A 27411-nucleotide genomic window follows, 5' to 3' on the forward strand; every position below is an offset into this window, starting at 1 on the left:
CCTGAAATTTACGCATATTTATTTGTAGGAAAATATGCAAATTTCTGCTGAGGAAAAGGTGAATGGAATGGGGGATAATACGCTAAATGTTATGTGCTAAGGTAAATTATGTAAATTCTTACGAAACCTCTTACAGGATTATTTGTGTATTTTTTCACATGACGAAAAAAATATTCTCATCTGTCTGTGAGCAGAACAAAAGGTGCCTGACAATCCACGAAACACAGACGGGGCGGAGTCTACACCGTCCATACATCCCCAGTTGTCCTGTTGTGTGAACCAGGTCTCTGTCTCCTCAGTTCAATTCTCCTTCCCATTGGTGGTGACATTTTGAATCCATCTGTAGGCATGAGTTGTAAGCTTTCCTTTCTCTACTCCAGTCCCATTCAGCCTGATCACTGGGGCTAGCGGCTATTTGATGTCTCACCTACTGCCGTTGATAAAAACTAGTCAATTCCCTCACTTAAGAACAGTTGAGCTAGTATTTATTTGGACCCCTGTTCCTTGTGGTCTCACTGCTCATATGTTCCAGTCCAGCAGCAAGTCTGGTGATATTACTGGTCTCTCAGGTGTATTTGCTCACCTTTGCAGTCAGTTTGATGAATGGTTTCTGCATCACTCAAGAGCCTTGTGTGGCCGCGCAGAGTGGTAGGCGGCAGTATTGCAACCGAAACTCTCCCCATGACCTGAGTTCGATCCCAGCAGAAGCTGGGTCTCGGGTAGCCGGCTCAGGTTGACTCAGCCTTCCATCCTTCTGAGGTTTGTAAAAGGAGTACCCAGCTTGCTGGGGGAAAGGTAGTCACGACTGGGGAAGGCAATGCCAAACCACCTCGCTAAAGTCTGCCATTAAAATGCCAGCAAAAGCAGCATCCCTCTAGGGGTCAGTAATGACCCGGTGCTTGCACAGGAGGAACCTTTCCTTTCCTTTCCTTTCCTTTCCTTTCCTTTCCTTTCCTTTCCTTTCCTTTCCTTTCCTTTCCTTTCCTTCTGCATCACTCAACTCTTGCATGTAGTCCAAATTACTGTGCTCTTATATATAAATACCATCTTTATATGGCTAGCACTGGACCCTTGAGCAGGGATGGGCAAATCTGCCAAGCTTGATTTTGGTCAGGTTCTTCTTTTTCCACTTTTTAGTTTGTTCCATCCTGTTTCCACATAGGATTGTGGTTTATTTTTCTCCATGTGAACATTTGTACATACTTTTGTGTGCATGTTTCAAAATGTACACATTCTATGTGCATTTTTTTTCAAATGTATGAATTTTTGAATGAGTTTTTCCATTAAATAAAGCATTTTTGCACAGGTTTTTCAAAGCATGCACATTTTTGTTACCCACACTTTGAAACCTGAACTTTTTTGGTGTACACTTTTTAATTCGCAAGCTGTGTCGCAAACATCAGAAAAGTACGGATTTTGACATCTGATGGCATCAAACAGCATTCTGGTTCGTGCTTAGGTTTGGGAAGTGCATTTGATAAGTTCACATTGAAATGGTACCCTGAATGAATTTTTTCACCTATCCCTACCCATGAGAAGAGTGAAAGTAGAGTTTAGCTTTTCCCATCCTCTGACTCCAAACAAGAGAGATCTTCTTATTCGTATTAATGAGAAGCCCTTATCATGCCATTCCTAGAAGAGCACAAGTAGCCTGGATGGCTTTAAAAGAGAGCCAGTGTGGTGTAGTGGCTAGAGTGTTGGACTGGGAGCCGGGAGATCTGGGTTCTAGTCCCCACTCGGCCATGGAAGCTCACTGGGTGACTTTGGGCCAGTCACAGACTCTCAGCCCAACCCACCTCACAGGGTTGCTGTTGTGAGGATACAACGGAGAGGAGGAGGATTATGTATGCTGCCTTGGGTTTCTTAAAGAGGAAAATGGTGGGATATAAATGTAATAAATAATAATAAATAATGAATGAATAAAAGGAGATTAGACACATTCATGAAGGTTAAGTCTATCAATGGCTACTAGCCAGGGTAGTTATATGCACAGCCTCCAGGATCTGAGGCAGCCTGCTGCTGAATGCCAGCTGCTAAGCAGCAGCCATGGGATAGGGCTATTACCCGCCTGTCCTGCTTGAGGCATTCCCGAAGCATCTGGTTGGCCATCGTGGGAAGGAGGATGTTGCATCAAATGGACTGTTGATCTGGTCCAGCAGGGCTCTTCTTATGTTCTTGCATCCTTATGTGTTTCTGGGTTTCTACATCGCTCATAGCAGGGGTGGGCAGTGTTTTTCAGATAAGGGCTGAATCCCAACCTGGGAAAGGTCTCAGGGCCAAATTCCATCTGTGAGTGGTGCCAAAGGCAAGGTAGGCATGGCCACTTTCAGAGTGCATGGGGCCCAAATATGATTCTTCCTGGTTTTAAGCCTACTCAAAAGTAAGGAAAACAAGCATCTGCATGTTTACTCAGAAGTAAGCAGGACTGAAACAGCAGCTGCTGATCAGAGAAAAGCGCTTTCCTCTGCAGGGAAAGGGGGAAGGGCCTTGAGGAGAAGCTGGTGGGCCAGATGGCAAACTCCCATGGCCCACATCTGGCCCATGGGCTGTAGGTTCCCCATGGCTGGCTTATGGTTATGTTCACTGCCTCCTGTGACCATCTCTCCCCTGCAGCCTCTCACATGCCTTTGAGTTTGCCCCATCCTTCTCCCTCACCCTCCTCTATCCCTGCCTGTCCACATGACAGCACAGAAGCAACACAGGCCACACTGTTCACAAGGTAACAGCTGGGCTATGAACAAGTACTAGAACAGAGGAAGTGACCATCTTGGGATGCCCATGTACCTGCAGTAAAGCTGCCTTATTCTGAATCAAAACATCCATGTATCTAACCCAATGCTGACTTTTCTGATGGGTGGTCAGGGATGGCCCTATCATTATATGGGCTCATGCACTTGCATTGGGCAGTGCAGTGGAAAGAGTTACAAATTGCACTGCTCACCTCCCACCCCCTGCCCCAGGAGGGCCCGCTGACACTGCCTCCTCCAACAGGTGCTCTAGAGAGCCCCGCCAGCCACTCTCCCACTGTAGCATTTGCCACAGCAACAGAGCGGCTGGCAGGGCTCTCTGCAGCAACCTCCTGGATGCACCTCCATAGCTATGTGTACAAGGGTTGTAGCTGCAGAGATCTTGTGAGAGGTCAGCCAAACTACTGCAAACATTGGGCTGACCTCTCGCTGTCATTCTGCCAACCTCTTACAGGAGCCCTGCGGCTGGTAAGAGGCACAAGGCAGGAGTGGCCAGGCAGACAGGAGCAAGCGAGTGAGTTAAAGGGTGGGCAGGTGTGGCAGAGGCAGCCAGGGGACAAGGCAGCACCACCACCTCACTTGAGATGGCAAGATACATTGGGCTGGGCCTGTGGGCTGTGCTCTCCAAAGGTGTCGGTCAGAAATCTTGACCAGCTCAGTTACTCCAGACCCTTTCAGCTGAAGAGTGCCAGGGATTTAACTCTTTGCATACAAAGCAGGTGTGCTACCTCTGTGCCAGAGCCCTGTCCTTGCCCAGTGGCGTACCACAATACAAGTATAGGCAGGCGACTGAAGTGTTAGATGCTCTGAGTGTCAGTGAGAGGGATCTTCTGCCCTGCTCTAGCCACACAAATTGTAGGGAGATGTGGAGCAGTAGCCCTTTGGGGACAGGGAGCTTCAGAAGCTGGAAAGACAGAGGTGCAAAATTCTCAGGCTCTTGGTAGGAGGAAAGCTTGGCTTGGCACTCCATAGCAGCGCTTGGCATGCAAGATCTCGGAAGAGCTTTAAAAATAGATTTGAAAAGAGGTCACAAACTCCACATGGACAAGAAAAGAAATTAATGATACATTTGCCTAAACTTAGCTGCGCGAAGATGCTTTCCGCATACTAATGCGTCACATTTGGCAGGTTGGAGGGGAACAGCTCCCACTTGGGATTTTCTTCAAAGATTTCTTCACTGCAAGCAGTTTCATTCATTAGGCTATTTGAACCACCATTACTTTCCAAAGTAGGATTTTAAAAGCAGGTCAAGCCTATGGGTAAATTATCAGGGGGTGGGGGAACAGGTGGAAAAGGGATAGTAAGTCTGGCAAACACAGTAGGGTGGTCCCTTTAAACATCTGTTTGATGTGTGGTGTGGCATGCATGCTAGGGAGAGGCACAAAGCATGGGATGGTATTGGTTGGGGCTATAAATATGTCAGGCTGATGAAACAGCAGAAGAAGGGCAGGGTGACCAAAGCTGGATTAGCCACTAGGTGAGCATGAAAGGGACGATTGATGCAGCATGATTATATTATGCGTCAGACTGCATAGGCTATTTCAGTGTTTTGTTTTATTAACTTTCCTGCTGATGCTGCTACTGTTTCTGCCTGCTACTTTGAGGTTTCATTTGTTAGATCTGTTGTTTTTGCTATTTGCTCTTAGCTGCTTTGGGAAAGTGTCTCTAAATGTAAAAGCAGGGTATATTATATTATTATTGCTGTTAATAATAACAATAAGCCAACTAGTTTGCTGAGCAAAATGGGGCCTTTGGTTCAACTCACCTGTTAGCATCTCCCTTAAAATGTTGCCCCTTTTTACAAATGCCAATAACTCTTCTCATGAAGTTCTGAAGTAAATAGCACTTCTCCAACCTGGTGCCCTCCAGACGTGTTGGACTGCAACTCCCATCATTCCCAGCCAGCATGGCCATTGGAGGACAGTCCTCTCTTTGAAGGCAAGCTCTGTTAGACAAAAAAGCTGAGGCTTGAAATTGCTCATCCAGTTGGCACGTGGACAGCACACAGAGCAGGTACACAGGTCACCCCTTCATAGCCTTCCCCACTAGGGTGAGATGTATTTATTTCTATTTAAATTCTAAATTTGCAATACACATATAAATTAGAATATGCAAATTGTATGCAAATCTGTCTCCTCTTTTCTCCTCTTTTCAGGTGAGGAATTTCCTCTTTTTTGTCACTGCGCAAACGGCCATGCTTGAGGGAGATGATTTTTGCCAGTTCCCCCTTCTCCCAGCAGCCTACCACCATCAGCACCTCCTGTGTTGTTCCAGAGGATTCACCAACCCTCTGGATAAGATATCAGGGGAGCACATGAGGTTGCAGCAGGTGGTGGGAATCATTGAGCATCATCTCCCTCCGCCTTCTGCCAGTGTCCTGTGAATCAGGTTCTGCGCATGAGATCTCCGGATCCAAGCCTATCAGCATTTGCTGCAAAACTAGTATCCACCACTGGAGACTAGTGGCTCCAGTTTCACTGGGGCTGTGATTCCATTCTGGGTTTTAGTCAGAACCAGCCAGAACTCCAAAGGAGGTATCCAAGGTTCTGGACCCCATCCCAAAATGGGTTCAGCACCTTGGATAGCTCATTTGGAGTTCTGGCTGGTTCTGGCTGAAACCCAGAATGGAATCACAGCCCCACCGAAATCAGAGCCATCAGCCTCCACTGGTATCTACTAAGTCTCATCGTGCCTGGAAGAGTGTGTGTTGGGCTTGTGTCTCCACCCGGCTCATCTCTCATAGTCTTCATAGCTCTCTGTTGACTCCAGTGGCACGGCAGCGATGCCTGACCTCTGCTGACTTTGCTCAAACTTGATGACACAGCACAAACCGGCTGCTGCCTGGGGCAGATTCACGCATTTGTATAAAGTTCAGAGGAGGAGTCAAGTACTATTTCAAAAGGCCATCCAATCTAATTTTATTTAAATCATTAACATGCTGCTGAAACAAGTACATCATTAATTATGATGCAAAGGTCACAGAAGGGGAGATTGGATATCTCTTTTTTGTAATGCCAAATGGCCAGGAGGCAGTTTATTGAAACAAGCAATGGTTTTGTCCATCCCATGTGCTTGGTTGTATAAAGCAAGGATGGGCAGATTTCATATTTCTGGAATCTACTCTTTTTTTTTTTTTTTTGCCAGAACCCCAGGATCCACCAACTGGAGCCTAGTGCAAAAAGGAATTTGTGCTGAGTATCAGAAATAAACAGAGGTCATGGTCCTTGCACACAAAAATCCACTCCTGGTTACCCCAAGCTTTCTTCATTTCAGCAATATAATTTAGGGGCAGGAGAGTCATTTTACTGCTGCTAGAGGTAGATGATGGAGAATCAGAAATCCTTGCTGATCTACTGCAAATGAAACAGACATCTACCTTCTGCCACCCTTGGTATAGAGCAGAGGTGCTGAACCTTTATCAGCCTAAGGGCTGAATTCCACTTTGAAGAAGCTCTTGGGGGGCTCATTCTAGTGGTGGGCAGGGCCAAAGGAAAAAGGGGGCAGGGCCCCATCTGCTGGTAACTAAGCCTTAGGAGAGGCATTTCAATCTTTTAGAATGGGGGAAAAACTGAACAGAATATGACTGTGGAAATGACTCTCTTAAGGCTTAGTTATTGACAGTCAGACATTTAAGCTAAAATATGCTGGTATTTTTGACCCATGCCCATTGTCTTTGGCCCTGCCCACCACTGGAATACTGCCCCTGAGAACTTCTCCAAAATAGAACCCAGTCCTCAGACTGAAAGACGTTCAACACCTCTGAACTAGGAGCATCCCCAAGCTATGTACCATTTCCTTCAGGGGGAGTGCAGCCCTGTTTAGAACAGGTAACTTCCCCAAGTCCCAGAACCAAGAACCACTCACATGACCCACAGAGTCTCCATCTTATCAGGATTCCATCTCAGTTTATTTCAAAGTTCCAGCACGAAATATCTAGATGCTCAGATCTGGGGTATTTTCTTCTTACTGGTCTTACTTACTCTTATTTTGAGATAGGCAACTCCAATTAACAGTGCAATCCTATGCATGTCTACTCAGAATTAAGCCCCATTAAGTTGAATGAGACTTACCCCCAGATAAGTGTGCAGCCTATGCTGACTGAGAATTAAAGTTGAATATTTTTTTGCAAGTATTGATAATTTGTCAGATCTTGAATGGATAATTTGAAATCCATTGTTTAGTGTTTCATTCTATCTGAGTGCTTTAGACTTGGTGGTATCTCCTGATAGCCTTGATTTTTATCAGATGTAAAATATTTATTTATTTATTTATTTATTTATTTAATTTCTATACCGCCCAATAGCCGAAGCTCTCTGGGCGGTTCACAAAAATTAAATCCAAGCAACACACAATAAAACAATTTAAAATATACAGAACATTAAAACCACAATATAACAATACAACCACAATAAAACCTAGCAGCAGTGCAGGAGTTTAAAATACAGATTTAAAACAGCACAGATAAAAATTTAGAAAGCTAAAATGCTAAAATGCCTGGGAAAATAAAAAGGTCTTCACCTGGCGCCGAAAGGAATACAATGTAGGCGCCAGGCGAACCTCATTAGGGAGCTCATTCCAGAGCCGGGGTGCCACAACAGAAAAAGCCCTCCTCCTAGTAGCCACCCGCCTCACTTCCTTTGGCAGGGGCTCACGGAGAAGGGCCGCTGATGATGATCTTAAGGTCCAGGCAGGCACATATGGGAGGAGGCGATCCTTCAGGTAACCTGGCCCCAAGCCGTTAAGGGCTTTGAATGTTAACACCAGCACTTTGAATCGGGCCCGGAAATGGACTGGCAGCCAGTGCAGCTGGAAAAGTACTGGCGTAATATGAGCTCGCAGGCCAGTCCCTGTTAACAATCTTGCTGCCCTATTTTGGACCAGCTGAAGTTTCCGGACCGTTTTCAAAGGCAGCCCCACGTATAACACATTGCAGTAATCCAGACGAGAAGTTATCAGAGCATGGATAACTCTAGTAAGGCTATCTCTGTCCAGATAAGGGCGTAGTTGGTATACCAGCCTAAGCTGATAAAAACTGCTCCATGCCACTGAGTTCACCTGTGCCTCAAGTGACAGTTCTGGATCCAAGAGCACCCCCAAACTACGAACCTGATCCTTTAGGGGGAATGCAACCCCCTCCAGAACAGGTTGAATATCACCTAGCCGGGCAGACGAACCACCCACTAACAGTACCTCCGTCTTGTCTGGATTGAGTTTCAGTTTATTAGCCCTCATCCAGTCCATTACCGTGCCCAGGCCCTGATTCAGAACAGTCACTGCCTCACCTGGTTTTGATGTAAAAGAGAGGTAGAGCTGGGTGTCATCTGCATATTGATGGCACCTCAGCCCACACCTCCGGATAACCTCCCCCAGCGGTTTCATGTAGATGTTAAACAGCATGGGGGATAAAATAGAGCCCTGTGGAACCCCATGGCACAATTGCCATGGCACAGAGCAGTAATCCCCCAGCACCACCTTCTGGAATCGGCCATCCAAGTAGGAGCGGAACCACTGTAGTGCAGTGCCTCGTACTCCCAACCCAGACAACCTATCCAGAAGGATACCATGGTCGATGGTATCGAAAGCCGCTGAGAGGTCCAGGAGAATCAACAGAGTCACACTCCCCCTGTCCCTCTCCCGGCAGAGGTCATCCCACAGGGCGACCAAGGCAGTTTCTGTTCCAAAACCAGGCCTGAAGCCCGATTGAAATGGATCTAGATAATCCGTTTCATTCAACAGTGCCTGGAGCTGTCCTACAACCACCCACTCAAGCACCTTGCCCAGGAAGGGGATGTTGGCCACTGGCTTATAATTGTTAACATCCTCTGGGTCCAGGTTAGGCTTTTTCAGGAGTGGTCTAATTACTGCCTCTTTTAAAGCGGCAGGCACCACTCCCTCTCTCAAGGAGGAATTTACAACCTCCTGGACCCAGCTGGACAACCCCTCCTTGTTTGATTTAATAAGCCATGAAGGGCAAGGGTCAAGCACACAAGTGGTTGATCGGACTTGTCCAAGCACCTTGTCCGCATCCTCAGGCCTCAGTAACTGAAACTCATCCAATAAAACTGGACCAGACAGTGCTCTGAACGCCTCTACCAATGGAACTGCATTAATGGTGGTGTCCAATTCATGACGAATCTGAGCGACTTTATCCTCAAAGTGCCATGCAAACTTGTCACAGCATGCCACCGAGGGTTCCACCGTCTCTCTCCCTGGCCCAGAATGTAACAGGCTGCGAACCACTTGGAAAAGCTCCTCTGGACGACACTGAGAAGATGCAATGCTGGTGGAAAAGAACTGTCTTTTTGCCACCCTCATTGCCACAGAGTAGGCTCAATAGTGGGCTCTTACCTGTGTTTGGTCAGACTCAGCACGGGTTTTCCTCCACCTGCGTTCTAGCCGTCTCCCCTCTTGCTTCATTGCCCTCAGCTCAGGTGTATACCAAGGAGCTGGCCGGGCTCTGCTCAGAGGGAGAGGGCGCTTGGGCACGATCGTGTCAACCGCCCGAGTCATCTCTGCATTCCACAGAGCGACCTGGGCTTCGACAGGAGCACCAGCCATACCAGCAGGAAAATCCCCCAGAGCCCTCTGGAATCCATCAGAATCCATTAATCTCTGGGGGCGGACCATTTTAATAGGTCCCCCACCCTTGCAGAGGGGAAAGGCCGCCAGAAGTCTAAACCTCAGCAGGAAGTGATCTGACCATGACAAGGGACAGATGTTAATTCCTCCACTTTCAGATCACCATTCTCCTGCCCAGTCGAGAAAACCAGATCAAGCGTGTGTCCTTTTGTATGCGTTGGGCCGATGACATGTTGGAACAGCCCCATGGATGTCATGGTGGCCATGAAGTCCTGAGCCGCCCCGGATACAGCGGCTTTGGCATGGAAGTTGAGATCCCCCAGGACCATCATCCTAGGGGTCCTCAACACCAGGTCCGAGACCACCTCCATCAGCTCAGGCAGGGAGTCTGATGGGCAGCGGGGTGGGTGGTACACCAACAGAATCCCCAATCTGTCCCGGGTACCCAACACAAGGTACAAACACTCAAGATCTGCGCTTGAATGAGCAGGAAGCCTGGAGAGGGAGATTGAATTCCTATAGACCTCGGCAACCCCCCCTCCCCGACCCTCAAGTCAGTGTTGGTGCTGCACCGAGTACCCAGGAGGGCACAGCTGGGAGAGAGTGACCCCTCCTAGTTCCCCCACCCAGGTCTCAGTAATACATGCCAGGTCAGTCCCCTCATCCACAATCAAATCATGGATGAGGGAGATTTTATTTTGGACCAACCTGGCATTCAGCAGCAGCACCACCAGACCCGAGGGCAGACTGGTAAGGCTGCCAGGAACCATCAGGTTGGGGGAAGAACCAGAAGAGGGGACAGCTGTAAGGTGTCTAGCTCCTCTTCTCCTCAGCTGGCCTGTTAATCCCCCAACGCCATACCTCCCCCTGCCCGTGACCACAGTTATGGTGGCACCTCCCCGACCCCCTGAGTTGCCCAATAGTCCTCCCAGGCACATATTAAAATGTTAGGGTATAAAATGCTCAACAGTGTAAAAGAATATAAAAGATAAAAGACATAAAAGAGAACAGCAGCTAAGAAGGAGCAGATAAATATGAATCTCATAAGTTGTCAGACACAAACATATGCTAAATGTCATTGCATGTCAAATATTGTCACATATTAATTGCTATTGCAAGTCAGCTATCACATATTATTGAATACAAAACACCACTGCATGTTACCAGTGATATCAAAGCTAAATATCAAGTATAATAGCCACTTGCAGAAAAAGGTGGGATATAAGTTCAGTTCATGGATCACTGCCTTGTTGTGGCGAAGGGGCTTGCATAACTCAGTGAAGCCATAAACTATGCCATGCAGGGCCACCCAAGACAGACAGGTCATGGCGGAGAGTTCTGACAAAATGTGGTCCACTGGAGAAGGAAATGGCAACCCACTCCAGTATTCTTGCCCAGAATAACCCCATGGAACGTATCACAAGGCTAAAAGATATGATGCCAGAAGATGAGCCCCTCAGGTTGGAAGGTGTCCAATATACTACTGGGGAAGAGCAGAGGGTATTTCCAAGAAGCACCAGAAAGAGTGAAGCGGCTGGGCCAAAGCCGAAAGGACACTCAGCTGTGGATGTGTCTGGTGGTGAAAAGAAAGTCCGATGCTGTAAAGAACAATATTGTTTAGGAACCTGGAATGTAAGATCAACGAATCAAGGTAAGCTGGAGGTGGTCAAACATGAGATGGCAAGATTGAACATCGACATCTTGGGAATCAGCGAACTAAAATGGACAAGCATGGGCGAATTTAATTCAGGTGACCATTATCTCTACTACTGTGGGCAAGAATCCCTTAGAAGAAATGGAGTAGCACTCATAGGCAACAAAAGGGTGGGAAAAACAGTACTGGGGTACAATCTCAAAAATTATAGAATGATCTCAGTACGAATCCAAGGCAAACCATTCAACATCACAGTAATTCAAGTCTATGCCCCAACCATTGAGGCCGAAGAAGCTGAGGTTGATCGGTTCTATGAAGGCCTACAACACCTTCTAGAACTAACACCAAAAAAAGATGTCCTCTTCATCTGGAATGCTAAAGTAGGAAGTCAAGAAATCACCGGGATAACAGGCAAGCATGGCCTTGGTGTACAAAATGAAGCAGGACAAAGGCTAATCAAGTTTTGCCAAGAGAACACGCTGATCATAGCAAACACTCTTTTCCAACAGCACAAGATGCGACTCTACACATGGACATCACCAGATGGTCAATATCGAAATCAGATTGATTATGTCCTTTGCAGCCAAAGATGGAGAAGCTCCATACAGTCAATAAAAACAAGACCTGGAGCTGACTGTGGCTCAGATCATGAGCTGCTTGTTGCAAAATTTCAGCTTAAATTGAAGAACGTAGGGAAAACCACTAAACCATTCAGGTATGACCTAAATCATATCCCTTATGAACATACAGTGGAGGTGAGGAATAGATTTCAGGGATTAGACCTGATAGACAGAGTGCCTGAGGAACTATGGATGGAGGTCCGTAACATTGTTCAGGAGGCAGCAACTCAATCCATCCCAAAGAAAAAGAAATGCAAGAAAGCCAAGTGGCTGTCTGATGAGGCTTTACAAGTAGCTGAGGAAAGAAGGGAAGCGAAAAGCAAGGGAGAAAGGGGAAGATATATCCAACTGAATGCAGAGTTCCAGAGAATAGCAAGGAGAGAGTGACCCCTCCTAGTTCCCCCACCCAGGTCTCAGTAATACATGCCAAGTCAGTCCCCTCATCCACAATCAAATCATGGATGAGGGAGACAAGAAGACCTTCTTAAATGAACAATGCAAAGAAATCGAGGAAAACAATAGAATGGGAAAGACTAGAGATCTTTTCAAGAAAATTGGAGATCTCAAGGGAACATTTTGTGCAAAGACGGGCATGATAAAGGACAAAGAAGGCAGGGACCTAACAGAAGCAGATGAGATTAAGAAGAGGTGTAAAGAATACACAGAAGAACTATACAGGAAAGATCTGAATGTCCCTGATAGCCATGATAGTGCAGTCACTGAACTTGAGCCGGACATCCTCGAGAGTGAAGTCAAGTGGGCCTTAGGAAGCATTACTAACAACAAAGCTAGCGGAGATGACAGTATTCCAACTGAGCTATTTAAAATCCTAAAAGATGATGCTGTTAAAGTGCTGCACTCAATATGCCAACACATTTGGAACACTCAACAGTGGCCACAAGACTGGAAAAGGTCAGTTTACATTCCAGTTCCAAAGAAGGGCAACACCAAAGAGTGTTCAAACTACCGTACAATTGAGCTCATTTCACATGCCAGCAAGGTGATGCTCAAAATCCTACAAGCTAGGCTTCAGCAGTATGCGAACCGAGAACTACCAGAAATACAAGCTGGGTTTCGAGGAGGCAGAGGAACTAGAGATCAAATCGCCAACATTCACTGGATCATGGAGAAAGCAAGAGAATTCCAGAAAAACCTCTATTTCTGCTTCATTGACTACACTAAAGCCTTTGATTGTGTGGATCACAACAAACTGTGGCAAATTCTTAAAGAGATGGGACTACCAGACCACCTTACCTGTCTCCTAAGAAACCTGTACGAGGGTCAAGAAGCAACAGTAAGAACCGGACAAGGAACAACCGATTGGTTCAAAATTTGGAAAGGAGTACGACAAGGCGGTATATTGTCGCCCCGCTTATTTAACTTATATGCAGAGTACATCATGAGAAATGCCAGGTTGGATGAATCACAGGTAAGAATTAAGATTGCCGGGAGAATTATCAACAACCTCCAATACACAGATGATACCACCCTAATGGCATAAAGTGAAGAGGATCTAAAGAGCCTCTTGTTGAGGGTGAAAGTGGAGAGTGCAAAAGCTGGTTTGAAACTCAACATTAAAAAAACAAAGATCATGACATCTGGCCCCATCACTTCCTGGCATATAGAAGGGGAAGAAACGGAAGCAGTGACAGATTTTACTTTCTTGGGCTCCAAGATCACCGCAGACGGTGACTGTAGCCATGAAATTAAAAGACGCTTGCTCCTTGGGAGGAAAGCTATGGCAAACCTAGACAGCATAGTAAGAAGCAGAGACATCACCTTGCCGACAAAGATGCGAATAATCAAAGCTATGGTTTTCCCATTCGCAACCTATGGCTGTGAGAGCTGGACTGTAAGGAAGGCTGAGCGCCAAAGAACTGATGCTTTCGAACTGTGGTGCTGGAGAAGACTCTTACGAGTCCCCTCGACTGCAAGGAGGTCAAATCAGTCAATCCTAAAGGAAATCAACTCTGAGTGCTCATTGGAAGGACAGATACTGAAGCTGAAGCTCAAATATTTTGGCCACCTAATGCAAAGAGAAAACTCCCTGGGAAAGACCCTGATGCTGGGCAAGATTGAAGGCAAAAGGAGAAGGGGACGGCAGAGGATGTGATGGCTAGATAGCATCACCGATGCAATGAATATGGACTTGAGCACACTCCGGGAGAGAGTGGAGGACAGGAAGGCCTGGCGTGCTATGGTCCATGGGGTCACGAAGAGTCGGACACGATTTAACGACTGAACAACAAAAAGAAATATTGACTCCAATTGACATCATTGGATGTCAAATACAGACGGGAAATATTTGATGACTATCCAGTGATTATTTAGTGATTATTCAATATACAGAACAAGATGACGTTCCCAGTAAGAAATGCAGAACAAACACTCCCAGTGCAAAGAAACCAAGTAAAGCTGCACTGGACTAGCAAAATACTTTTTTGCGAAGTTTATGCTATTGGATGGTACAATTAAATTAAATTATTTCTCAAAACAATCACATCAAGAAGACAGTCAGTTTTTCAAACACAACAATATCAGTAAATATCGAACAATAAATTTTACAGAAAGGTTCTGTGTAGCAATCTACTACGGACCCCGGTGCGATTCCATTTCGACTATGGGAAGTCTTTGTCAGGTGCTCAAGTAGACATAACTCATAACAGTTTATAACTCATAACAATTTGCAAAGACTGATAACGCTGGAAAGAAGTTTAATGTTCCTGAGTGACTGAGTTATCAGCAGTCTACCAGTCGGTAAAGGCAAAATAGGCTACTAAATTTGTGGGTTAATGGTGAGGTAACCATAAAGGCTATGTGCTGGAGTGCTGGCCAAGAAAGGATGCTGCCTGGCCAACTGTCCTTGCTTTGGGCAGCCTCCCTGCCTGAGAAGGGGGAGCTTTGAACGCACAGATTAATAATGAATTTGTAAGACAGCAAACCAAGTTCACTACAAAGATCAGCATTATGAACTCATGAGTTTCGACCAACAAGGCCACGAATTACAAAATCCAAGTGGCATCACTTCTTGTCAGCCATTGTTTTCATTAACACGTGCTGCTAGTGTTCACCATTGTCAATAAATGTCCTCTGATCTAGGCCTGCCGTGCTTGCAGCCAACAACTCCCGTTCTTCTCCTCATGTGACCTCCTATGCTTTTAAACCATCTTTTCCATGGAAGCTGCTACACACTAGCATTAGACATAATTATACATTTCTGGCCCTGTTGCACACATTCCTGCAGGGAAGACATACTAGCTCACTGCCCCTTAAAATTAATTTCTCGAAAACAAATGTGTACACAGGACCAAGCTTTCATTAATGCTTCATCTCTGCTTCATGCAAAATCTGCTCTTGAGGTTGCTAATCACTTTCAATATGTGAAGGTTGTGTGCGTCAATCTATACAATGTTTTGAAAACTCAGAACAGGTTTTCTCACCTAGAACAACCCTGGCTTTGCAGCCTGGACTACATATATGGCCCCTCCTCATACTGAAATTGTGTTTGATCCTCTTCCTTCATCCATATCAGTGGGTCAAATGCTGGCACAGTGTGCTCCCTTCCCTTTCTACCATGGACTGTGTTGCTACAGAGAAAGATAATCTGTATTGACAGGGGACATCAATTTACACCACATCTGCTGCACGTATCATGGTGCATCTGAATGCACTCCACACTGCCTATATGCATTAGCTGCTCCAGTCCTACAAATGTTCATATGTGAAGGTTAATAGGTTTCAAGACCCCATTGAATTAGAGATCAGTGAATGATGGGCTGACATCATTCACAATCAGATGTGGCAGGGCTTCAGGTATCAGATATGGCAGGGACTGGGACTCCAGGTGGCTACCCCACCCCCCATCTTTCCCCTGACCCCACCCCTCTCCCCCAACTGATGACAGTTTGGCAGTTTCCTGGCTTTTGCACAGAGTTTTTTTTTCCCTATTCTCAAAGGTTGAAATGCCTCTCCTAGGGGGACTTAGTTACTAGCAATGTGAGCTTTAAGCTACACTATGCTGTTATTTCTGTATTTTGGCCCTACCCCTTTGGCCTCAGCCCTGCCCACCACTGGAATCTGGCCCCCAAGAACCTCTCTGAAATTGACCATTGCTCCCCGGAGTTCAGTTTTGTCTACCCCAAATAGCAACAGCTCTCTCAAACAAGTGCCCTCTTCAGCCCCACTGCCTTTGATTTTTTAAAACTGGAAATGCCAGGGATGAAAACCTCTTCTCTAGTTTTAAAGGAGTGTAATTTCATAGCCACTGGAAGAAGCTTGAAAACACTGACTTCTGTATATCCAAGTGGAGCCCATAGGGTGCAGTGGGTAGAGTGTTAGATGTCTTTGGCACAAATCTCAGAAGAAAGAAGCAGAGAAGGAACCCAGTCAGCTGGAGGCAGGACAGTTCAGTTGGTACCAGACAGCAACCAAGATCTTGGGTTCACTGGGAACATCTGACACTCCTGAGTTAAGATATTTCTTGGGACATCCAAATTATATTCACATCACTTTAGAAGGTTGGCAGTTTCTGGCTGGTATATGATGGACCCATTGGTGGCACAATCAAGAAATTCAGTGCTTCTAAAGAAAAAACTCCAAATTCTAGGAGGAGGAAGCATGTTAGTATGAGAAATCTGTGAAAATTAATAGTGGGATGTCAAGGGACCAAAGTGACATTAATGTAATGCGGAAGTGAATCAAGGTGCCAAAAGGTGAGCAAAGGATCTTCTTAGTTGTGGCAGCCCTGTTATAGAAATCTTTGCCTTTGGGGGCATGTTATGCATCTTTAGTAATTCAGTTTTGCCAAAGACTCAAGTTACACCATTTCACCCAGGCCTTTGGGTCCTTCTGATATTTTTGAGGAGACCTTTGAGTCATCTCTTCTGTTAGAACAGTCTATTGTATTTATTATTTTGCTTCTGGTTTGATTTTTCTTTTCTTTTTTTAGAGTTTTAATAGCATTGGTTTTATTAGTACTTGTGTTTTGTATTTGTATTTTTATCTGTAAACCTCTTTATGATTTACTATAAGGAGCAGGATATAAATCTGATAAATAAAAAGATTAAACAAATACATACATTTCTGAACAGGATCTATTAAGCTTAGCAATGAATTTTTCACTGTGAGAGAGTGAATGGGAATACATGCTTTCATCTGCTGTATTTTCATTGAGTATAAATAGGACAGCTAGTCTGCTCAGCCTTAGATTTCTTCCCAAAATGAATAGCCTCAGGAGAAAGAGAGAATGACACCATCAAAAAATTAATTGCAAACTATTCGGCCCTGCAGGCTAGAGACTGTCATTTTTCCCTACTGTATAGAAGAGGAGGGGGCACTTTAGCCTGTTGTAGAAAAAGATTGCATTTTCCCCCAAGTTGATGTATTGTGACAATAACTGTTTGTGTGTAATTGCACATATCTTTTGTGGGTTTACAGAGAGAAATGGAAAGTGAGTGGCATGTAACAACCCAGTGTGAAAATCAGTGAGACTGCAGCTCATACAAATAGCTCTCCATTCCATGCATATATCCAATTAACGTAAGGCTGTTAACGTAATTGCCAAGCCATTGTAAAGACTTGAAATAATGACTTGTGCCAACCCATTTCTTTTGCAGTTTGAATTTCAATGGAGTTCACCTGGCATCCACTGGACAATTTAGTGATTTCCTGGGGAGCATGGGGCCAGCACAGTTCGTGGGTCGCCAGACCTTGGCCACGACCTCCATGGGTAAGGAACAGAAAAACGATTACTTTTATGTATGTTTGTGCAGTGCTTGCTCCACTTTTTGGAGGGCCCTTGGGCAAGGCACCCTCCATGGGCCCCTCCCTCACTGAACCTCCCTTCTCACCTTCATTGTCACCAGCTGCTATAGCTCCTCTTCCTCTTCCTCACCATTGCAACCACTTGCTTGCTTGACAGGCAGAGAGCCAGTGAGCAAGTAGGCAGCGGCATCTGCTGCTCCTCCTTCTCACCGCCACTGTTGTCTGGGCCAGAGCAAGAAGCAAGTGAACAAGCTGGTTGCAAAGGTGAAGAGGAGGAGCAGCTCCAGGGGGCTCTTGTCAGTGGGACCCTGCTGGGGTGTGGGCCCTTGGCAGGTGCCCAACCATGCCTACCCTTGACACTGGCTCTTGACTTAGATTTCTGTGTATGTGTACACTGGCTCTTGACTTAGATTTCTGTGTATGTGTACACAACCTTTTTGGGCCCAAAGGCCACACCAGGTAATGGCTAAGGTGGCAGAGGCTGTACATGTGCACATGCATGCACACAGCACTCACAAACGTTCGCACACACCACCAGTGGAGGCTGGTGGCTCTAGGTTTTGAGGGCCGGTGATTCCATTCTGGGTTTTAGTTAGAACCAGCCAGAAATCTAAAGGTACTATCCAAGGCGCTGCACCCTATCCCCCAAAATGAGTTCAACACCTTGGATACCACCTTTAGAGCTCTGGCTGGTTCTAAATAAACCCAGAATGGAATCACTGGACCTCCGAAACTAGAGCCACCAGCCTCCACTGCACATGACTCACACTCACCCCGGAAGCAACAAGTTTTAATCTTGCAGCAACAGCATTTGTTCCATGTCACAGCATCAAGGTGTTGAAGCCTCCTCCCACCCAGTCACCCCCACCCAATCACCAAAGAAAAGGAGGGAAATGCTCTAGAAATGGGCTCTATGGTTCTTGCCATAGAAGCCTGACTCCTAGAGCATCCCCAGAGTATACTAAGAAGCTGACAGGAACCTTCAAGCACTACTTCCTAGGATGTTCCAGGGACACTCTAGGAACAAGGGTTCTATGGCAGGAACTGCAGTACTTGGTTCTAGAGCACTTTTTTCTCTCCTCCCCCTTTTTGGTGTCAGCAGTTGCTGGGGGTCTGGGGGCCACCAGACAAGGCTTGAGGGGGCTGCCTGCAGCCCCTGGGCTACACTGTTGGTGCCCCTGTCCCACTGAAGACTGGGACCTACTTGGGGGATAGGGTTCAGCACCTTGGATAGCAGCACCTTTTTAGACCTCTGGCTGGTTCTGACTGAAAGCCAGAATGGAATGACAGCCCCACTGAAATTGGAGCCACCAGCCTCCACTGCCCTGATGTGTACCATTTATGTACATGGCAATTTACAAAGAATAGTTCTGACAGGTCCCTACCCCAAGGGGCTTACAACCTAAAAACAGGCACAAGGAAATCACAGTGGAAGTGGAGGGAAGTGGACACCGGGGTAGACGGAGGAAGAATATGCGTTCGTTTCAATTACATGCGCTTTGACTCAGTTACAGCAGGATATGGAGACTAGGGGGCTATTCCCAGAATAGGTGAGTTTCAAGGACAGATTTGAAGGAAGTAAGGAAGGTGGTCACATGCAGGTGTTCCAGGCGGCAGTTCCAAGCACAAGGGGCATTTGGATGGCTGAGGATGGTATTGTTGGATGAGCACTGCTCATAGGAAGGGAATGTGCCAGCATATAAGACCAGAGAGAGAAGCAGAAGGAAGAGCATGGTGGGTTTTGAAGCTCAGGATGAACAATTTGTGCCAGATCCAGGAGCAGATAGGAAGCCTCCTACTAATTAAGTTGCCTGCTCTCTCAACCTGCAACCTCTAAAAGAAATGACTTCAGTGAGGTCAAATATAATTCCTCAGGAACTCAGATGCTGCTTTTCAAAGCCCTGTCTGGGTCCTGTCCCTCCTTTCCCAAGCCAACTAATGCAATGAAAATGACATTATACCACAACCCGAAATGGTTCCAGGCTAGCACGTTCCTTGTCATTTACCAAACTGGGGAACGATGATAGGGAAATATGAAAATAGAAACATTTGTCTCGTCTTCTTTTTTCATGTTGCGCTGCAGCCCAGATCAGGTGCTTGAGATGGGCTGCGAGGATATCAGCCAGAAGTATCATTAATAAGCACGTGCAATTGCACAAGGCAGTGAGGCAGCTTGTCAGCAATGGCACTAAATTCAGGATGCCCCTCTCCAACAGCACCTACTAACCCGTCCAGAATGTATTTTTAAATTTTTAAATTTTATTTAAAACATTTATTGGCTGCCTTTCAGGGCAGAAGCCCTCCCAAGGCGGTTTACAGTAATAAAATACAAAAACCAGTTAAAATATTAAAAGCGATAAAAACATAAAAACAATAAAAACAACAATAAACACACACCCTGCCACCATCCCCAGCCTAAGACTGAAGTAATACACTGAATTTAATGAATTTCAAAGTTGAGGTGTGTTGGTTTGTGTGGTTAGGTGTCTCAGTGCTAGATTAGTAGCATCCTTCTCTTGCTCATAACTTTTTTTGAATAAGGGTGGTCAAATCTAGACAATTTGTTTTCATTTTGTAAATGCATTCTATGCATGTCTTTTTGTTTTGGATCACTACTGGACCCTATTATGTGGATTAGCTGGGGCCACCTCCTGTTCTTTTGTGCTGGTGTGCCTTGTGGTGAGTAGGGATGGGCAAACGAGCAGCGTTTGAGATGGCCAGGATCCTATGAACATAATCTTGCCACTCATCCTGTGCCCAGTTCCTGTTCGTGTTTGCAGTCGCTGCTTGCGCTGGGCAAATGAGAAATGTGCGCAAATTGAGCAACAATGGAACGGGAGGTTTGGCAACTTTCCTCTATAGACTAAAGCAGGCGGGGCTGATTCAGTTCATGGAGGAAATTTGCACAAATGGGCAAGTTTGTGCAAATCAAACTGGGAGCTGCACCCACGACAAATGCAAGCACATGTTCGACAATGTATGAATATTTTGGTGCTTGCACTCGCGTTTGGAGCTTCGAACAGGGCGTGCTCACCTGTTTTGCAAGCAAAAATGAAATTCTCATACATCCCTAGTGGTGAGGCACTGGCCTTGGTGCTCAGAATATCTGAATACAAATTGGTTTCCCTCTGGAGTTTCTCCTGTGGAAAAAAATAAAATCATTTGAGGAAGGGTTCATCATTTGGAAGCCATCGGTTTGAAGGCAAGAGTTGATTTGAAGGCTCTGGCAGTTTATTTTCCTGGTGGACCACTTTGAGAAGTGGTGGGCTAATGTCTCATTCCCATCCTCTGAACGGTGGCACTTTGGGTCAGACATCCAGGGCCCCACACAGCAAAATGAGCAAGGCTCACCCCAAACGCAGCAGGGCTGGCTTACCACATTTTGAAGTAATACACTTTACCATCTAAAGAGCCCCCTCTCTGTGTAAGACCATTGAGTCCAGAGTTTAAAATTACCACGGCCTCTGAAGCGGCCATGTTCTTTTCCCATTTTCTCCACATCTTTTTCACCTTGAAGTTGGCAGCTGAGAATCCCTGCCCCGCAAGGGTAGGGCTACCTGACTTGTGTTTAATGATAATCTGTAGACAGAGTGGAGAGTTCTGTGTTATTTTAAAGTCTCCAATTGTTAAAGAGAACTCAGGGCAGCAAGCAGCAGTTAATGGAGGTCATCGTCGTCGTCGTCGTCATCATTATTATTATTAAGCTGTTTTGATAAACAGATATTTGTCTTTAACTTGCATCTTGCTTGGTGTCTAGGGGATGTGGAAATTGGATTACAGGAACGAAATGGACAACTGGAAGTGGATATCATTCAAGCTCGAGGACTAACCCCAAAGCCTGGCTCCAAAACCCTTCCAGGTAGCATTTTCCAACTGCTCTCTAAACTGTCTCTGCCTTTTAACAAACTGCTGGCACTTTGCCTCTGCAAAATACTAGATAATAGCTAGATCACTGTGACGAGCATTGACAGAGGTTGCTTGGTTTTACACAGGAAGTACCATTAAGACTGGGTGAGCAAGGCCATTATCCCCAGGCAAATACATTTTCGAAAAGCAGAAGCTGAGATTAATGGGGGGGGGGCTGTCAACATATCTATCCATCCACCAAATGGCTACCGATTCCTCTGGCTGTGTTGGAATGTTCTAAAAGGAGTGTTATGTAACAGTGTGTCACTAATAACTCATCTGTACACCCAGCCATCTTGAGCACTATTTGATGGAAAGGCAGGATACAAATGTAACAAATAAATATACATAAATACATGGTAGGCATCCAGCAGAAAATGACTAGTCTGATCTAATGTCACAGTGAGGCCACGAAGGCAGATGCATCATGATTCCTCCAGCTGCCATTGGCGTAACTGCTCTGATGTCACAGAGAGGCTAGGTAGCCATGGTTCAGGCTGCTGGGACGGGGAGGAGATCAGAGCATTTCAATTTCAAAGTCCATGAGCAACTTTGGCCTACACGCCAGAGGCTTTCTAATGACATCTTATTGGTACAGTTAGTTGAATGAACTTGGATCTTATCAATGGAAACAAATAGAAGGGATGAGGAAGGTATTCAAAGATGGCAGGTTCAAAATGCAAACCCACCCCACTTGAAAAGTTGTAACCCACTTTGAGGCAGCCCAGACCCATGCAAGTCTGGATTGTATCTCAAAATGGTGCTTACATCCTACCCCACCAGCAAGTCCTCCTCTGATAGTTTCTCCACCTTTCTCAGGAAACCTCCCCAACCTTATAATTGCAAAGGGAGGGGGGCTACCTGGTGGTGGAACTGGTTCATTACCTTGCAGGCAGGCAGAGAGAGGACCAGCTGGCTAGCCAGCCTGCCCAACTAACTCCCTAATTTGGAAAAGTGCTCCTAAGCATACTCAGAAGTATAATTTCCTCCTTGGAAGCATCATTCGAGGTCTGGAGTTGTCTGGGCAGGCAGGTTGGCTGGCTGGCTGGGCATCTAAAAACAACATACATAGCTACATCATGGAATTTTATTTTATTTTGAAATAAAGTTAACAAAATAAAGACAACAAAGCAGAAGAATGTACATAATACATCTAAATCACTAAAACAAAGGAATTCATTCATTATAAATCTTAGTCTATAACTGATATGCTTATGGAACATCTACAGTACATATTACGCATTAAGCATCCTAATAGCTCCATCTGAACAAAATATGGCTTGGGACCAGGTTACCTGAAAGTCCACCTTCTCCTTTATGAGCCTGCCCAAGTTTTAAGGTCCTTGGGGGAGCCCCTTCTCTTGGCACCACCACCATCAGAGGCATGTTAGCTAGGGATGCAAGGGAGGGCCTTCTCATTGGCTGCTCCCAGGCTCTGGAATTGCCTGCTGAGGGAGGTTAGGTTGGCCCCCTCTCTGTTGTCCTTCCACCAATGGGCAATGATATTTTTATTCAGAGAGGCCTTTGGCATATAAGCTGGTCTGTTTCTGAAGGGTGGTTTATTTGACTGGGTGCTGTTCATTTCATTTATTGTTGTGTTTTGATTGTGTTTTTAATGTGTTCGTTTTTATCTTATGTTTTAATTAAGATTTTGTTTTTAATCTGTATTTTATTGTTGGCCACCTGGAGTGCCATTGGCAGGGGGCGGGCAGAAAGGCAGGGCATAAATTAATTAAATAAATATAAAGTAGATTTAAAACACCAACCAGCACCACCTATGTGTTTAACATGAAAAAGGTGAGCTTTTACCATGTGCTTTCCCCCAGCTGCTTACATCAAGGCCTATCTACTAGAAAATGGGGTGTGCATCGCAAAGAAGAAGACCAAAGTGGCTCGCAAATCCTTAGACCCCCTGTACAACCAAGTATTACTTTTCCCAGAGAGTCCACAAGGCAAAGTACTGCAGGTAAGATGGGCATGTCTGAGCCCTGCAGGCAGGTCCCACAGCTAGAGTAGGGTGTAGGGTGGCTACTTTACACATAGCCCGCCCCCCCAAAAAAAGAGGAAATGCATTACACACACACAAAGGACAAAAGAGGAGACAGATTTGCATAAAATGTGCATGCGTTGATTTATGTGTACAGATCCACATTTAGAAAGCGTTACTGTGATTTAAGTAGAAATACAGTGCATCTTGCTATAGTGGAGAAGACTGTGCCCAGGTAACCTGTATGCCTGCTCAGTGCTGTCCAGGTGTGAATTGTTGATGGGCAATTCTGAGGCCCCTGGGCTCTCCCTTCTCATGGTTCCTTATCTTTAAACAAGTCTTGGACTGGACAGCACTTCAAATAGAAGACATGTTCAAAGAGAGGACTGTCCTCTGTAACATAGAACACATGGCCACCCTAGTAGGACAGCATATGCAGCCAACCATGGTGTAACTCTTGGTGGAGGAGGAATCCAGTTCAAGGAGGCTAAAGCTATCAATGGCTAGGTACGTAATCCCTCTCATATCAGACATGGTATGCCAGTTGCTGAGGAACATGAATTGGAGGGTGCTGTTGCACTCATGCCCTGCTTGTGGGGTTCCCATGGGCAGCTGGTTGGCCACTGTCTGAACAGAATGCTGAACTAAATAGGTCTGATCCAGCACAGCTCTTCTTATGTTCTTGTATTCTTAAGGAGGGGAGGAGCCAAACGTTGCTGGTCCCTCAGCTGAACAGATGGAAGGGCTCCGCTTTCCTTCTGTCCCTCACTACAGAATAACCTCTGCCTGTGACCCTAGAGACTCACTGCCCGTCAGAGTAGACAGTGCTGGGCTACATAGACAGATAATCTGACCTAGCACAAGGCTTCCTATGTCTGGGCTGCTAGAGACTTCCATTTCCTCTTCTGCTAGGCACTTTGTAGCTGACCAATGTTCATGCATCTCCCCCCCCCTCTTTTTTTTTTTTTTTTTTGCAAGTAGCAATGCAGGAAAGAAGTCACTAGGTTGCATTTTCTGCCATAAAAATGCAGGGCAGTTGATCTAAAAACTTAGGAAGTTGGCTTAGACTGAGTCAGATCATAGGTCCATCTAGCTCAGTATTGTTGACACTGACTGGAAACAGCTCTCTAGGGTTTCAGGCAGGATTCTTTCCTTGCCCTCTCTGGAGATGCCAGGGATTGACCTTGAGACCTCCTGCATGCAAAGCAGGTGCTTTACCACTGAACTATGGCATGTCCCACTGATCTTCCCCTTGAGTCCTTATATGTAGTTCCCATCAGGATCAGTGCCAATGGCTTTGTCAAAAGATCGATCCCATGCAAATCTCCCATCATCCATGCGATGCTACTTATGGACTATATCTGATTCCCTCCCACCCTTGTTTCCAAGGTGATCGTCTGGGGAAACTACGGACGCATGGAACGCAAACACTTCATGGGAGTTGCCCGGGTTCTTTTGGAAGAATTGGATTTGTCAACTTTGGCGGTTGGTTGGTATAAGCTATTCCCAACTTCCTCAATGGTGGATCCTGCAACTGCTCCACTCCTGCGCCAATCTTCACAGCTTTCCTTGGAGAGCACAGTCGGACCTTGCTGCGACAGGTCTTAATGAGCAAGGAAGTACTGGGGACTGCTTCTGTTTTTCAAATCATGCTGTCAAGGTTTTGTTTGCCGGAACGCTGTCCTCGAGCACAGTGCATCTTCGACCAGTCCTTGAGGGAAGCTTGAAGGTGAGGATAGCCAAGTAACCTTGGACAGAAACCAAGATGGAGACCTGTGACCTCTCTCCATCCAAGTGGGAGGAGCTGTGGGGCACAATCCTAATTACAGAATGACACACACACAACACAACACCTTTTTGGTTTCCCCTTTGTCACTGGCATCCATGCATCCTTGGTTCAGATCAATATAAAATCTTGAAATATTACAGCAACTTTTTTAAATCGGGGAAGATGTTGCTTTTTCTCCTTAGCGCTATTTTACAAATTTGAAAAAGAGAACTTCTGGTGATTCTTAAATATTCAAAAGCAAACATCTGACCTAAAAGAAAATAGCAGTTTCAGGGAAACTTTATGGGTTTTGTAAACTTTTTTTCCCCTTTAAGGAGTGTGTGAGGGGGGGAATGGGGGGGGAAGAACTGCAACTTTTTCTTTAGGACAAGTTCCACAGTTCTGTTTGATGTACAAACACTGTTGCTGTATTTCTTACACTGTGCCAAATTACCAGCAGTGTCTTCTATTATAGGACTTAGGCCAACAGTACTGCTGAAGCATTTTTGTTGGAAGAACAAGAGTGTATACTTTGATTACACCAGTCAGTTCTAATGCAGAGAGCATAGCAAGCTAATTAGTTGGAATGTTGCACAGAGAATGTTGCTGAATGCAAATTGGAAATCTTGCAGAGATGAGATCTCCTAGCCCATTGTTAGATATGAACATTGCAAACACACACTCGCACCATATCTTACCTCATCTGCTGCTGTGTTTTCCCTTGTTGTGCTTGTGCTCCCACATTCTTTTCATGCTTTGCATTTTCTAGTGCATATCTTGTCATGTGCCACATTCCTCTGGAATAGGGATTGATTTGAGGGAGCAATACTTTATTCCGGCATTGCAAACAAAATAATAATAGAAGAGATTGCTTTTCCCCCTGTTTTTTTAAGGGGGGAAATATCAGAAGATGAAACTCTATTTGTCATCTCAGAGCTGCATGTAGGATATGTTTGGATCCTTGCACTTAAAGAAAAGGAGGGATGTGTTAAGGCAGCTTTATTTAAGACACCAGTGGTGTGAAGCAACCTGGAGGAAGGGCGGGAGGGGCTGGATTTTTCCAGTGCTTGAGCACAGGAGACAGTTAATGACTAAGAAGGACATTTTCACAAGTGATGCTAAAGGCACCTTGTAAGCTCTCTCATGGTGTGTTTGCATGTGTGAGCAACTATAAAGCACTTTTGAATGAGTGGTTGGGAGGGATTAACAGTGGCGTTTCAACTTTCATGTGGCTTTCCGTTTGTGTGTGTGTGCCTGTCTGTCTGTGTGACCTACTCAAACTGCATTAGTGATCCTCCATCCACCATTATTACTACAGAGCTGTAAACATTCCAGATCCAGTAAATAAGGGTGTGTCTTCTTCTACTGCACTAGTGAGAGAGGGGTGTACAGTGACTCAGGAAGGGAAGCCTTACTTTGAAACAGAGTTAACTGTGAATCAGCTGGAAAGGTGGTAACCATTGTCAAAGGATACCAGATCAAAAAAGTGATGTCTCAAGTCATTCATGCAAAAGTGCCCTGGTCACTGTAGATAGGCTTTGTAGGTGGTTTTAAAATGCAAAAAGAAAAAAAGGGAGAAGAATGATGTAAATATTTTATATTAGCCAATAAAAAGATAGCTATATATATATACAGTGCACCCTACTAAGGAGACAGGAATCATCAAGAGACAGAATCACATACAACAAAGTAGGTAGGCAATTCACTTGACAGAGAGCAGGCAGGTTACACAGATGGAGCAAAACGGTTTACCTAGACACAGTCTGAAAGCTCTAGAGAGTAATTTTTGAAGGTATCTCAGTCCAGGATGCTCTATCTGTATTTAGATCTACCTTTTGTACATTACTAGATGTTTATTTTAGCTCTCATTTTTAATAAATATTTAATTATTGCTATCTCAAATCTGCTTTCCTGTTAGGATGCCAAAAAGTTTTGTTTCACAGTTTAAGATGCCAAGTCCAATACTACGATTTAGGAACCATTTGGAAATGGCTCATTGGCCTGTTGTTGCAGCACAAAGTAATGTCAAGATTTACATGGACTAAGAAATAAGCATGGCTAAAGCATGACTTGCTATAGAATGAAACTTAGACTGCTGTATCTTATAGACAGCATTTTTAATGGTTTGGGAAATAAGCAGCCAAATGACTACAAAAACAATAGGCCTAGTAATGATCTCTGCTAGAAGTAACCTAATATAGATAATAGAATAAGGGAACATTAAGAATTTTAAGTATGTTGAAGTCATAGAGGCTCCAGAGTTTCAACCTGATGGTCTTCATTTCTTCTATGCCTGTGATTTTCGTATAATTCCTTTTCCAGTTCATATTAAACATTTTCTGTGTATCGGTTGGAGGAAGGTAGTTGCATGCTGGCTGAAATATGTT

General features: G+C 45.2%; 1 protein-coding gene across 1 annotated transcript in view; it reads left to right on the forward strand.

Moving 5' to 3' along the window:
* The window catches only part of RIMS4 (regulating synaptic membrane exocytosis 4), a 125056-nt gene extending 98480 nt beyond the window's left edge, over nucleotides 1-26576 (forward strand). The window contains exons 3-6 of the mRNA XM_084848389.1: nucleotides 17216-17328; nucleotides 21121-21222; nucleotides 23096-23235; nucleotides 24646-26576. Coding sequence (XP_084704515.1) covers nucleotides 17216-17328; nucleotides 21121-21222; nucleotides 23096-23235; nucleotides 24646-24864 — 574 coding nt within the window. The 3' untranslated portion in view covers nucleotides 24865-26576. The remainder of the gene's footprint in view (nucleotides 1-17215; nucleotides 17329-21120; nucleotides 21223-23095; nucleotides 23236-24645) is intronic.
* The last annotated feature ends 835 nt before the right edge of the window (nucleotides 26577-27411 follow it).

Source organism: Heloderma suspectum, chromosome 4 (assembly GCF_057233095.1).
Source record: "Heloderma suspectum isolate Gila_16-S chromosome 4, 16-S_ref, whole genome shotgun sequence".
In the NCBI taxonomy this organism is placed as follows: domain Eukaryota; kingdom Metazoa; phylum Chordata; class Lepidosauria; order Squamata; family Helodermatidae; genus Heloderma; species Heloderma suspectum.